This window comes from Ovis canadensis, chromosome 23 (genome assembly GCF_042477335.2).
Source record: "Ovis canadensis isolate MfBH-ARS-UI-01 breed Bighorn chromosome 23, ARS-UI_OviCan_v2, whole genome shotgun sequence".
NCBI lineage: Eukaryota > Metazoa > Chordata > Mammalia > Artiodactyla > Bovidae > Ovis > Ovis canadensis.
The window spans coordinates 50867732-50880606 of NC_091267.1; the positions used below are offsets into that span (position 1 = coordinate 50867732).

Genomic DNA, 12875 nt, shown 5'->3' on the forward strand with positions numbered 1-12875 from the left:
CCCATATTTCTTTCTTTTAACGGCTGAGTAATATCTCACTGTGTATATGTATCACGTCTTCTTTGTCCGTTCCTCTATCCATGGGCATTTAGGTGGCTTCCATGTCTTGGCTCATGTAAATAGTGTTGCAGTGAACACTGGGCTGCATGTATCCTTTTAAATTATGTGTTTTTTTTTTTTTTTCAAATATATGCCCAGGAGTGGGATTGCTGGATCATGTTATTGTTGCTGTTCAGTCACTAAGTCATGTTCTCTCTGCCCACCAGGCTCCTCTGTCCTCCATTATCCCCTGGAGTTAGTTCAAATTCATGTCTGTTGAGTCTATGTGCTGGATCATATGGTCTATTTTTAGTTTTGAATGATATTAATAACATTTCATTTGGGGGTGCTACAGATTTAAGAACCCCATCTTTATCCAGTTGTTTAGCCTAAGCTGTGCTGTAAGAATGAAAAAAACACAGGTTTTTCAAATCAGTTCAGTTCAGGCGCTCAGTCGTGTCTGACTCTTTGCAACCCCATGAGTCACAGCATGCCAGGCCTCCCTGTCCCTCACCAGCTCCCGGAGTTCACTGAAACTCATGTCTATCGAGTCAGTGATGTCATCCAACCATCTCATCCTCTGTCATCCCCTTCTCCTTCTGCCCCTAATCCCTCCCATCATCAGGGTCTTTTCCAATGAGTCAACTCTTCACATGAGGTGGCCAAAGTATTGGAGTTTCAGCTTCAGCATCAGTCTTTCCAATGAACACCCAGGACTGATCTCCTTTAGGATGGACTGGTTGGATCTCCTTGCAGTCCAAGGGACTCTCAAGAGTCTTCTCCAACACCACAGTTCAAAAGCATCAATTTTTCGGTGCTTGTAAAGCCTGGCAGGGGAAGAGTGGCCTCATGCCAGTGTTATGACAGTTTTGGCCTTCAACTTGAAACTGGCTGAGTTTGAGGCCAGTGTAGGTCCCAGATAGCATGATGGAGTCAGTCCGAGTGTCATAAATACATAAAGGCTGCATAAACCGCACAGACTCGGACCACACTGCCTCTGGACGCTACCTGCCCTTCGGCCCTGTGAGCATCTGGTTTCTGTCAAGCTCTTCACTTGGTGAAAGCAGCAGCTGCTTTTCTCCGTCTGAACCTTGACTCTAGGACTGCTGTGTCCTTGGCACTGGGCTCTCCCACAGCTGCGCGCAGAGTCCCCTGCAAGCTTGACAGAAATAAGGACTCTGGGCTCCCTCAGGAGTCTCCTGCTCGGCAGGGGTGAGGTCAGTTCCAGGAATTTGTAATTAAAACAGAGAACCCCCCTCCAGCTCCCGTCGTGGAAGCGGAAGGCAGAGCCCCCTCAGAGGCAGCTGGGCCAGAGAGAAGCGGAGAAGCAGGGGGGGAGAGTGGGGAGGGAGGGAAGCCCTGGGTGCGGGGCCGCAGCGCCTGTGCCAGCTCTTCGGGGACCCGCGTGTCCGCTGACGGGCTCTGCCAACACTGTCAGTGCCTCCTCACGTCCTGACCACGGCAGCTTTACAGCGAGTCTTAAAATCAAGTAGACCCTCTGCGTGTCCATGTGCAGCTTCAAACCAGCTTGTGAACTTCTATCAGAGAAGAAATCCCCGGTGACTTCTCGGGTCAGGTTGGCCTCTCGGGGGTTCAGTGATAACAGGTGACCTCTGTTCCAAGGGCGCTGCCCCGCCGATGTCAACCTGTGAGGCTGTGATCTCTAGGTCATGCTTTTCAGAAACGCCAGCCTGTTTACCCTGTGGAGCCTGATTCCAGGGGCCTCCGCGTGGTCACACTGGGCTGGACTCCTTTCTCAGAGGGGCTCCCTGCTCTGGAGGGACAGTCAGTACAGGCCCTAGATAGGTCATAGTGTAGGTCATAGTCTCTAGATCCATCCATGTTGCTGCAAGTGCTTTACTTCATTCTTTTTCTAAAATTTATTTTTATTTATTTGGCTGCCTTGGGTGTTAGTTGAGGCGTGTGGGATCTAGTTCCCTGACCAGGGATTGAACCCAGGCCCCATGCATTGGGAGTATGGAGTCTTGGCCACTGGACCACCAGGGAAGTCCCATATTTCTTTTTAGTGGCTGAGTAATATTTGTGTGTGTATATGTGTGTATATATACACACACCACATCTTCTTTATCCATTACTGCTGTGATGGAATCACACAGCGCCCCCGGGACCAGAGAGTTTTCTCTCTTCGTTCCAGCCAAAGCGCAAAGCAGCATTTCCACTGCTGTTTTCTCAGAAGGACAGTTCCTGCGAACCCGTGGCCCACCCGCGCCCCCCCCCCACCCCGCCCTGCTGTCAGGGGAGCCGCGTGGGGTTTCTGTGCATTGTCTCCCCAGCCCTGAGGCTCCTTCACATGCCTTCCCATCCTCTCCCTTCCTGACCTTCTGGCAGGGAGACCAGAGAGTGTCTCCTCGAAGCCCCTGCCTCGTGCCCCCCGTGCCTGGTCAGTGCAGGAACCTGGTCCTTCGGCACCCCCTCTGAGCCTGGCGTTTCTCATCACGGTGGTGCAGGCCTTTCTCAGGCACAGAGCTTTGCCAAGCATTGTGACTATCCTTCCACTTAGCCTGCTGTATGTCAGAATGTGGGTGGGTTTCTTTTAAAGCCTGAAGTCCTGGTAATTCCCTGGCAATCCCGTGGTTAGGATTCCATGCTTTCGCTGCCAAGGGTCCAGGTTCAATCCTTTGTCAGGGAACTTAACATCCTACAAGCCGTGCAACCAAAAAAAAAGAAAATACAAAGTCAGAAGTCTTGACTGCCATCTTTAAAACAGTCCCACCACCCCGACCTGTAGTTGCATTTGGTCAGCAAAGTCTCGCAATGCCAGGCAGCTCCCCACCCACTCCCCGCCCTGGGCTTCTAGTGAATTGGCCTGGACATTTGCACAGTGCCTTGTCACTGTCAGGGATGTGGCCCCACACCTGTCACTTCATCTGATCAGCCAAATCCTGCCTGCTTGTCAGGAGACTTTGGGGGTTTAGCCCAAGTGGTGGATGACTCAGCCACGCTGCCAACACAGACTCTGACATCCCTGAAGCCCTGCGCTGACACGACTCCACGGGGTTGCTGACAATTTCCTCAGGCAGGTCTTCATCTTAGCAAAGGTTACAGTGGCTTTTAACAAGAACTTTAGCGGAACGGGAGCGGCCTTTCCTACCTGCTGTTGGCTCCATCCTTGGTGAGGCCGTGGCCCGGTCTGTGCACAGCTGCACAAGGCCACTGCGGGGGTGTCAGGACGGAGACCTGGAGGCAGGCTGTGGAACAAAAGCATCATTCCTCACGTGAAACATGGGCAGCCCCACTTGGTTCTTATGAACTCAACTCAAATGGTCACTGGATTGGAAACATATGTGCAGTTTGAAAAGACACTGGCTGCCAGAGTTATCTTCCCAGACGGAGCAAGATGCTGTCCAGTTTGTTTCAAGCATGTAATAAATGTGTGCGTTAGAGACACTACGTGATGTGCTGGGGGCCAAGGCTGGGGAGCAGTCGGGATCCAGGGCAGCTTTCTCGTGCCGTCTCTGCTGTGATGTGAGGGGTGTGGGAGCCACCCGTTCTGCAGAGTCCTGGACGGACTCCCCGTGTAGATCAGTGCAGGATATTTGGCCCAAGCGGTTTATTTGTCCATTCTTTCCCCTCTGCCTTCCACTTGCTATCACAAGCCTGTGTGCTGAGGGAGTGATGACAGAGAGAGAGAACCATCACTGATTCTAGGTACTGGCATTGCCCTTACAGACCCTAGAAAGACGGTTATCGTTGGCAAAGTTAGGGCGCCTCCTCTACTGGCTGGCGGGAGTGAGGTGCGGCCCAGGGTACCGGCCTTTCTTCCTTCACCATACTCAGACGTCCAGTGTCACGTGCCAGTCCCTGGTGACAAAAGATCATTAAAACGTGTCCTCAAGTGTTCATCATCCAGCAAGTGAAGAGAGGTATGAAAACCAGACAGGCCCTCAGAGCTCCGAGACTGGGAGGCAGCACTGGTAAGCGCTGCTGGGCTTCACAGGGAGCAGCGGGACTGTGGGGAGGGGCGTGTGCCGAGGATTCCCGAAGAGCCCGGCCCCAGCGGCTGGACTGAAGGCAGCAGGGGCAGGTGGAGCGGACACGGCTGTCAAAGGAGGTTCGCCTGGAGCTCACGAGCAGTGCAGGACGGCTGGAGGTTTCTGAGCAGGGATGACGACCAGGACGAGCTGTGCTCTGAGAAAGGTGGGAAGGACGGACCCGAAGGATGACTCAAAATGAGAAGCTGGACTTAGCCCAGATCAGGGTGCACGTGAGAAAGGAGGGCAGAGTGAAATACGACTCTTGAGCACCTAGACGAGGTGACAGGGAGACAGATGGGGGTTCAGAGAGAGGGATGAAGCGAAGGGTTTGTAGGGGGATAGGAACGAAAAAAGGTGCGAGGGACTTGTATTTGGCTATTTTTAGGTGCTTTGTGTACTCTAATTCTTTGAGGTTATAGGACTGGGGGAAAGTCTTTGTGTTTAAATTACGGGTGGAGACGCACAAACTTGGGCTGAACGGAAGGAGCCAGTGAGGCGGAAGGAGAGATGGAGGAGCGATGTTGGAGGAGCACCTCGTCTAGCGTGAGGAGGAGGGGAGACGGACAGGGAGGGACCAGAGCGTGCTCGGACTGGAGGGAAGGGAGACGGGGTGGGCCCTTGGTGTCCTCCATGTTTTATAAACATAAAACACTTCTGACAAATTTACAATGGAAACCACCTCCCCTGTCCCTTCTCATCCCAGAAGTGGTCACGTGCAATTCTTTGAGCTGTTTTCTCCCCCGATGTTTACTTCCATATTTCTAAATCAATTTATTAGCTTTAGATCTCTCTATACGGATATTATATACAGTATTTGACATTATTTATCAGCTGCAGACATTAGCCTGTAAGGCTCTCTCATATCTCCCCCTCCTCCCAATTCCCATTAGTTATACCACAAAAATCAAGTCAGTATTTATACTATAAGCTAAACACCTCAATAACAGCCAAATAGGATTGTGTTGCTTTCCTCTGAATTAGTAGTAGTGTTATTTGCTAGATTTTATGTATCCGTCTTGGGATTCTTCTCACTCACTGAAACTCTCTCAGTACCATAAAAAGTATCAGGTCATTTGTTGGTTCCATTTTTTAGGTTTTCTTTTTGGCAAATTATTCATTTAATTAAAAAAAATTTTTTTCAAATTAGAGAAATAATTGCTTTACAGTGTTGTTGGTTTCTGTTGTACAATGTGAATCAGCACAGGTATACATTTATCCCCTTCCATTTTTTAATCTAATGACCTCCGTCTGGGAGTTCTCTTCCCAACACAGCCTGGACTGCTTCCTCTCTAGACTTCAGCTCTAAGGCTTTCAATCTGAAACTTTTCACTACCATCCTAGAAGTTTCTTGAACTTCTCTCCTGTCTTACACCCTTTTCTTCACTCTGTGTTTCTTTTTATGGTTTACATTCATTTCAGTGGAGTACATTTTCCAATAGCTTTTTAAGAAAGGATGCTTGAGTGTTTTGCTGGTCTTTAAATAGTTCATGGCTGAAGACAGGTTTATTCTAGTTTCACAACTGGCAGATATTTTAGCTGAGTATAGAACTCAAGGTTAACAATGCTATTCCTTCAACATTTGAAGGTGCTGTTCTTTTGCTTCCTGGTTTCCCTTACTTGAGAGTCTGATGATGTCCTCCTGATCTGAAGTCACTTCCCTCCATCCCCCAAGTCTGTAGGATCTTCTCTTTATCCTCAGTGTTCTGAATATGCCTTGGTTTGGGTCTTTAATAATCCAGCTGGGATCTTTTACAATTCTAACGAACTATTTGATTCTCTCCTTACCATCTCTCTATTCCCCAGTTTTTCTATTTTTTTTGAGAAAGTTCTGGATTGGAAAGAATCTAATTTTCCTACAGTTTCTCTGTTATCCATTATTTCATCTACCTGGTCTACCTTCTAAAAGATCTCCTTGATTTTGTCTACCAACTCTTTCACTGAATTTTCTTATTTTGGCAAGCATATTTCTAATCATTAAAGACATTATTATTCTCTGGTTAGGCCTCTATTAATACCAGTCTGTTCTTGTACTTTGGATACAGTGCCTTCTGTTTCTCTGAGTTTGCCTGTTTTGTAGAGTAGGCACAGGGTTTGTAAGAAACAGTATGTGTGGGACAGCATGCAAAGAAGCAGTTTATTTCAGACAGAAGCAGCTAGAGGGTGGGCATCCTTGCCAGCAAGGAGTGTGTCTCGCTACATGTTTATTTTCTTGTATTATGTTTCTTCAAAGTTCCTTTTTATTGGTTGGTTATTTCCTTCTCATCCTGTCCTTCACTGTGGCCAGTGGTATCTCCAGGTCTGAATCCTTCATGCCACAGTTTCTATGTCCAACCCAGCCCTTCCCACCAGAGTACTGCAGAGAATCAAGGCTTGATGCCTTCCCACTGTATGGTGTGAATGAACTTATCTTCAGTGCATCTAGAATGGTATTAGCTCTGTACCATCCTGGGGGCACTTGAGAAAGTGATGATCAGTCCACTCAGCTCACGTTCTGGAGGGCTTCATCCTCTCATGGAAAGGGTGCTTGAAGAAAAGCTTCCCCTGGGGCTGGAGGTGGGCTGGCAACCTAGCTCTGGGGGTAGAGGAACCTGTGTTCCATCTACCACAATCACCTTTGTGAGTTTAAAAAAACCAGTCTGGGGTGGGGGTACAATGCAGTTTCTGATTTTACTTGACCATAACTTTGGAGCTTTGGAACCTGGGCCATTGCAGGCACCCTATGGATGGAGGAGGAGGAGGTAGGTAGGGTTTGGCTGTTGAGGAGGGTATCCAGGTCAGGCTTGGTTATTCTTAGGTGTCTTGCAGGCCTGCAGGAAGGGCTTTCTGGAAGGGCAGTTCCAGGAATGTATTCAGAGTAGGAAGTGGGAGCAGTTTCCAGGCTGTGTCTCAGCACTGTTCTGAGAGGGTAGGAAGTGTGAACCAGGAGGCTCTTACAGTGGAAGTGCTCCAGCTGGTGATCTTAAGGCTGTGGTGACCCCCGTGCCTGCCACAGAGGCAGCTCGTGCTGACACTCTGGGTCACATGAGGTCTGCAAAAGCAGGCCCTCAGCTTGTGGGGTCAGCAGTGGTGGCAGGCAGGTACAGTTGCAGGGTCATTATGGAGTTTTTACTGGGAACCAAGGATAATGTTATTTTGGGGAGGGCAACCATCATGCAGAAAGAGAGGCTGAAGACCCTCCTCTCTGGGGCAAGGGGTCCCCACGCTGTGGTGGTTGCTCTTGTGTTTACCAGTGGACCTGGCCCAGGAACCCCCAAGCACACACCTTCCAGGAAGCCATGCCCATGGGGCCTCACAGAGGGGCCTGTGGTTGAGCAGTCAAGTCTGTGGTTTTTAACTCTGTATTTCTACTTTCCCAAACGCTCAGCGGAGGAGCCCTCAGAAACGCCTCAGCCTCCACCCCAGGGGAAGGCCCAGGAGGACGGAGGAAAGCCCTCGAGCCCGGCAGAGGCCCCCACGGAGCTGTCCACTCCAGTGCTGACCCCACTGCTGCCGCCCAGCACCCCCTCACCTCCGAGGGACCCAGGACAGAAGCCGGTCCTGCCCAAGAGACGCCCCCCACCCCTGCGGCCTGGCTGGACAGGGCTACCCTTCTTGCCTGGCTCCACGGGGGTCATCATGGAGACTGGAGAGGCCGGGCCCCCAGGCAGGATGGGGGTGTCGGGACGGGGCCTGCCCCGGGGTGTGGATGGCCAGACCGGGCAGCGGCCAATCCCCAGCGCAGAGGGCTACGCAGGAGCGCCAGGTAAGTGCACCCCAGGCACTGGGAGGCTGCTGTGGGGCTCTGAGGCATGGGTCCAGCCAGCAGGGAACAGTGTCCAGAAGTGAGCTGCCTAAAGACGCTGCAGTGCCCTGGGCACAGAACATCACCCGTAGAGTTGCACCCCGAGCTGTCCTACTTGTGCCATCCAGGCGGCTCGCTGATCCTCCCAGCAGGGGCGGCCTTGGAAAACCAAACACGTACTAGGAGCCTGGGCAGCAGGAAAGAGCGCACAACCACAACTACGTGGGCAGGTGGGAGGCCGGGCCCCCACATTAGATGGGAGGCTGGGGGAGGGCAGAAGTTGGAGGAAGGGGAGAGGGGGGAGGCTGGATGTTGGAAGTTGAAGGATGAAGGAAACAGGAGAAGGTATGAGATGAGGATGGTGAAAGGAGGTTGGAGAATAGAGGCTGGATGATGGAGGTGGTTACAGGTTGGATGTTGGAGTTTGGAGGAGGTTGGGAGGATGGAAGTTGGAGAAGGGTGGAAGAAAGAGGTTGGAGGCTGGAGGAGGTGGTTAGGGGCTGGAGGATGTCAGAAGGTTGAGGGGGTCGGAGGTTGGAGGGTGGAAGGAGGGTGGAGAAGGTTGCTGGAAGTTGTTGGAGAAGGGAGGAAGTTGGAGGAGGATGAAAGGAAATTGGAGGATGGCTGAGGTGGGAGTCCGGAGGAGGAGGTTGGAGGAAGGAGGTGGAGGAGGCTGGAGCATGGCGGAGGATAGAGGTTGGTGCCTAGAAGAGACTGGAGGAGGTTGGAGGAAGCTGGAGGAGACTGGAGGAGTTTGCATTTTGGTGGAGGCTAGATGTTGGAGGAGGACGGAGGAGGTGGAGGTTGGAGGAAGGAGAGGTCAAGGGACACTCACTGCGTTTCTGTCCTGAAGTAGGTGCTAGACGTGCAGCTCCTTGACCAGCCCTATGTCTGTCATTCTGACACGAGGAAACTGAGGCTGTGAACTGTGTAAACCCGTGACATTGGGTGGGGGAGGTCACATGAGCTGTCACAGATAGTACCACCCTCAGAGTTAAACCCATCAACAGCTAGAAGCACCTGGCCCCGGCCAGGGAGAGCCTGCCTGCAGGAAGTGATGCGGCTGCCAGGTGGGGCAGTCAGGACCGTTCCTTCTCAGCCGCCCCCGGCTCTTAGTCACAGTGCTGCCCTCTCTAGGATGCCTTCTGTTAGTTCCACGTATCACGGGTGCTTATATTGTCGGGTGATGTGTTCCTTTGCACATCCTCCCACTCACTGTGTGAGGAACAAGGGCCAAAGGAGGGACTCAGAAGTGAGGGGCTGTTAAGGGTTCTGACAGAGTCTGCATTCTGTTTTTCAGGGTACCCCAAATCGCCGCCTGCAGCCTCCCCAGGTACATCAGCCAGGGCAGCAGGGGTGGAAGGGGAGGCCGGGGTGGGGGGGCCTGGGTGCCCCACCCCCAGACAGCATGCACGTGCCAAGCCCATGCCTGACACACAGGGCCCCGCACACTCCCCCGGCTGCCTGCTCCTCCAACGAGGACAAGGCTGGGTGTCCACCTCGTGTGGTGGTGTCCACCCTGAGGGGAAATGAGAGGCCAAGCCCGCCCCTCGGGACCGCACACAGGCCTGGGCCGGGCCTGACCGGGAGTGCATCCTGTCCCCCCAGGGGCTCTGGCGCCGTCTCTCGTGTCCTTCTCCGCGGGGCTCACCCGGAAGCCCTTCCCCAGCGACGCCGGCGTGGTCCTATTCAACAAGGTGCTGGTGAACGACGGAGACGTGTACGACCCCAGCACCGGTGAGTCTGCCTATGCTCAGCTGCTCCGGAGGGCCTCCCGCTGCCCCTTTCTGAGCCAGAACCCACTCACCCTGCCAGGACGGGTCTACATGGGCCGCAGCCCCCAAAACGGGAGGCCAGCCTTGAGCCTGGGCTGCTGCCCCCGGGGCTGTGGATGCATCACCTGCAAGAGACCAGACCCCTTGGTCCCTGCTGTCCCCCCACCCATAGATACCAGCAGACAGGGGGTGGGGGCAGTCACAGGTCACATGCACGCGGTGGCCAGGGCTCTGGGTAGCAGCTGGTTCTGGGCAGAGGTGGGAGCTGCTGCCCAGGCCCGGGTTTTGCATCAGGGTTGCTTTGCTGTATGCTCCTGGGCACCCTTGTTCCCCCGGCCTGGGGTGTGGGGACACTGTGTCCACCAGTCAGAGGCTCTTGGCACTCAGAGGTGGGGACCTCCAGCTTTCCCACAGGCCCAGATGCCCAGAACCAGAGTCTGGGCCGTCGGTCTGAGTAAATGGGTTCCGGTGACACTGAGCAGAGACGCAGGGCCTGGTCTGTCCCCGAGCTCTATGGTAAGATCAAGAGCTCAGTGACCTGGCCATCGCAGGGCAGGTTGAAGACTCGGGCCCCCTCCCCAGAGCCCTCGGAGGTGGCCACTCCCACCAGCATGGGGTCTGGGCTCCAGCTCATCCCCCGCAGTGGGCCTGCCTCCGGTGGGGAACGGCTGAGCTGTCTGCCTTCATCCGGGCTGACTGCCCACTTGGTGCACAGGCTGTGATGGGTACCACATGCTCAGGGGTCTGCCTTCCTCCCCACAGGGGTCTTCACGGCTCCGTATGATGGGCGCTACCTGATCACAGCCACCCTCACGCCCGAGAGGGACGCGTATGTGGAGGCCGTCCTGTCAGTGGCCAACGCCAGCGTGGCCCAGCTGCACACGGCCGGCTACCGGAGAGAGTTCCTGGAGTATCACCGGCCGCAGGGGGCCCCGCACACCTGCGGGGGCCCGGGCGCCTTCCACCTCATCGTGCACCTCAAGGCGGGGGACGGCGTCAACATCGTGGTCACAGGGGGCCGGCTGGCCCACACGGACTTTGACGAGATGTACTCCACCTTCAGCGGGGTCTTCTTGTACCCTTTTCTTTCCCACCTCTGAGGTGGCCGGGGAGCGGGAAGGGGCTGACAGAGCTCGGAAGCTGTAATATATTCAGTGTGTGTGTAGCCGGGGCACGGGGTAAGCTCTCAGCAAACACCCTGCACTTCCCCCAAGACAGAGGTGGCCGGCAGGGGGCAAACCGTGGGTTAATGTGGCCACTGCTCCTGCCACTCCGACTGGACAGCTGGACGAGAGTCGGAAGCGCCCCGTGTCCCCCGACCCCGTCTCTGGCTGGGCCTACCAGGTGCTGACTGTGGAGGCTCTGACTGCTGCCTGGTGGCCTGCATCCTCCGATGGACGACGACGAGGACGAGCTGCTGAGAGGAGGCAGGCGGCAGAAACTGGTGCCCGCCGCGTCTGTCTTCACTGGAGCAGAGCCGCTGCCGGCCGTCTGTCTCCGTTTACCCTGCCGGCGGGAGACAAGTTCAAACACTGAAGTGGCACAGGCCGCCACGGACCCAGGGCGGACAGTGGGCTGTCCTAGGCTTGGCTCACCACCCCTCCCCACCCCTGTCCCCATGCAGCGTTTGCCTGGCTGAGAGGATGACGCAGGAGAGAGTGTCGTGTGGCTTGTTGGGGCTCCTTGAATGACATGTACGACTTAAGTGCAAAGACAGGGAGTGGCAATAAAAACATAAAACACTTCCAGTGTAAGTCTGGTGCCTCGTGGACTGAGGGTTGCTGCTAAAAAGCACAGCTGGAGTAAACTGGAGTTTAACGGCTGTAGAAAGGAAGCGTGAACACATTGGTCTCAACTGTGCAACCAGCATCCCTCAGCATCCAGGCTGTGCACTGCGAGGTCATGGGTGGCTTATACAGACAGACTGGATGTGCCTGGAGGTCAGAGCCCCCCACAGCAGAAAGGGGGGTGCTCCTCCAGGGGAGGCTGAAAGTCGCACTTAACCAGCAGCTGTCCAAGCTAACATGACTGCTTGCCGCCCAGCTCTAAGAGACCTCACGCTCCCAGGGAGCAAAAGCTGATCACACCGAGGCTGTCTGGGAAAGGCAGGAACCTTCCCAGGAAGCCCGGGCCCCTCACTCCTCTGCCAGCAGCCACACCAGCCCCCTTAGCACCACATGACCTGCTGGCCAAGGGAGTGCCACTGGGGGGAGGCAGGTCCCAGGGAGAGGCGTGCACCACAGAGACAAGTCTCCTGGCCTAAATCAAGCCACCAGGTTGGCTATAAAAATGCCTTTTCCAGGACTGCTCACAAGTGAGATTACAGGGCAGCCGCTGGGTCCTTGAGATGGGGTGAGCCTTCCTCCTCACCCCTTCCCCCCAGCTAGGGCAGAGGGGCCCAGCATAGAAGACCTGCTGTTTTCATGTTTTAAAGTTCGGGCCCCTCCTTCTGGGGCTCAGGGGTGGGGTACATGCTCACCCTGTTTCTACAGCTGGGGAACTGGCTGTCAGCAGCTGTGGCTTCCTAGATATGACTCATGGGAAAAACCCTATGCCCGTGGAGTGTTTTCAGGAAACCCCAGTTGGCACATGGCTCTGCCCTCTCCCCTCACACCCCCTTTACAGGCCTTCCCTGGGGCCAAGCGGGACAAATGCTCAATGGGAACTAGACAGAAGGCAGAGACTGACCTGCCTTGCTCCACGGACGGTGCTAGGGTGGCGAGTGCGGTGTCCTCCTTGGCGGGGTCTCATGACTCGTCTACTGCAGTGGCGAGTTTCAGCTCTGTGTCTGCGACACGCAGTGTAGACAGATCACAGCAGGTCCTGCACTGACGTTGAGGAGGAGGAAAGAGGTTCACTAGGAGTCAGCATCTTGAGAAGGGAGTGGCTGTCCTTTCAAACGGAGAGCAGCAGACTGGGCTAAACTCAGGCTGAGTGGCTTGGTGAGCTCACTCTGGAAGTCAGGGGCCTGGCGCTGAGAGCGAGACATGTGGACCAGGGTCCTGGACTCAATCAGGCACGAGGTTACGACTTCTGAAATGATGGGGCTGCTGAGAAAAAGGTCAAGGTGCACCTTGAGATAAGCGGTGACAGGACTGGGATGTGTCAGTCCTGTCAGCAAATGGCCCCATTTAAACGATGAGAAACAAACAAAACCAGAAGCAAACAAAACCAGCAATAAAGACCGAAAATCGGCGCGAACTGCAACGTGAAGTTACTCCCACACTAGCACATTCGTCTTTCTCAGTGAGCCCATCCTCTTTTGAATGGTCTTTCACACTGTGC

At 54.3% G+C, this 12875-nt stretch overlaps 1 protein-coding gene across 2 annotated transcripts in view; it reads left to right on the forward strand.

Moving 5' to 3' along the window:
- Nucleotides 1–11338, forward strand: part of EMILIN2 (elastin microfibril interfacer 2) — a 58752-nt gene extending 47414 nt beyond the window's left edge. For both annotated transcript variants that reach the window (XM_069568328.1, XM_069568327.1), the window contains 4 exons: nucleotides 7399–7776; nucleotides 9116–9148; nucleotides 9424–9552; nucleotides 10353–11338. In XM_069568328.1, coding sequence (XP_069424429.1) covers nucleotides 7399–7776; nucleotides 9116–9148; nucleotides 9424–9552; nucleotides 10353–10690 — 878 coding nt within the window. In that variant the 3' untranslated portion in view covers nucleotides 10691–11338. The remainder of the gene's footprint in view (nucleotides 1–7398; nucleotides 7777–9115; nucleotides 9149–9423; nucleotides 9553–10352) is intronic.
- The last annotated feature ends 1537 nt before the right edge of the window (nucleotides 11339–12875 follow it).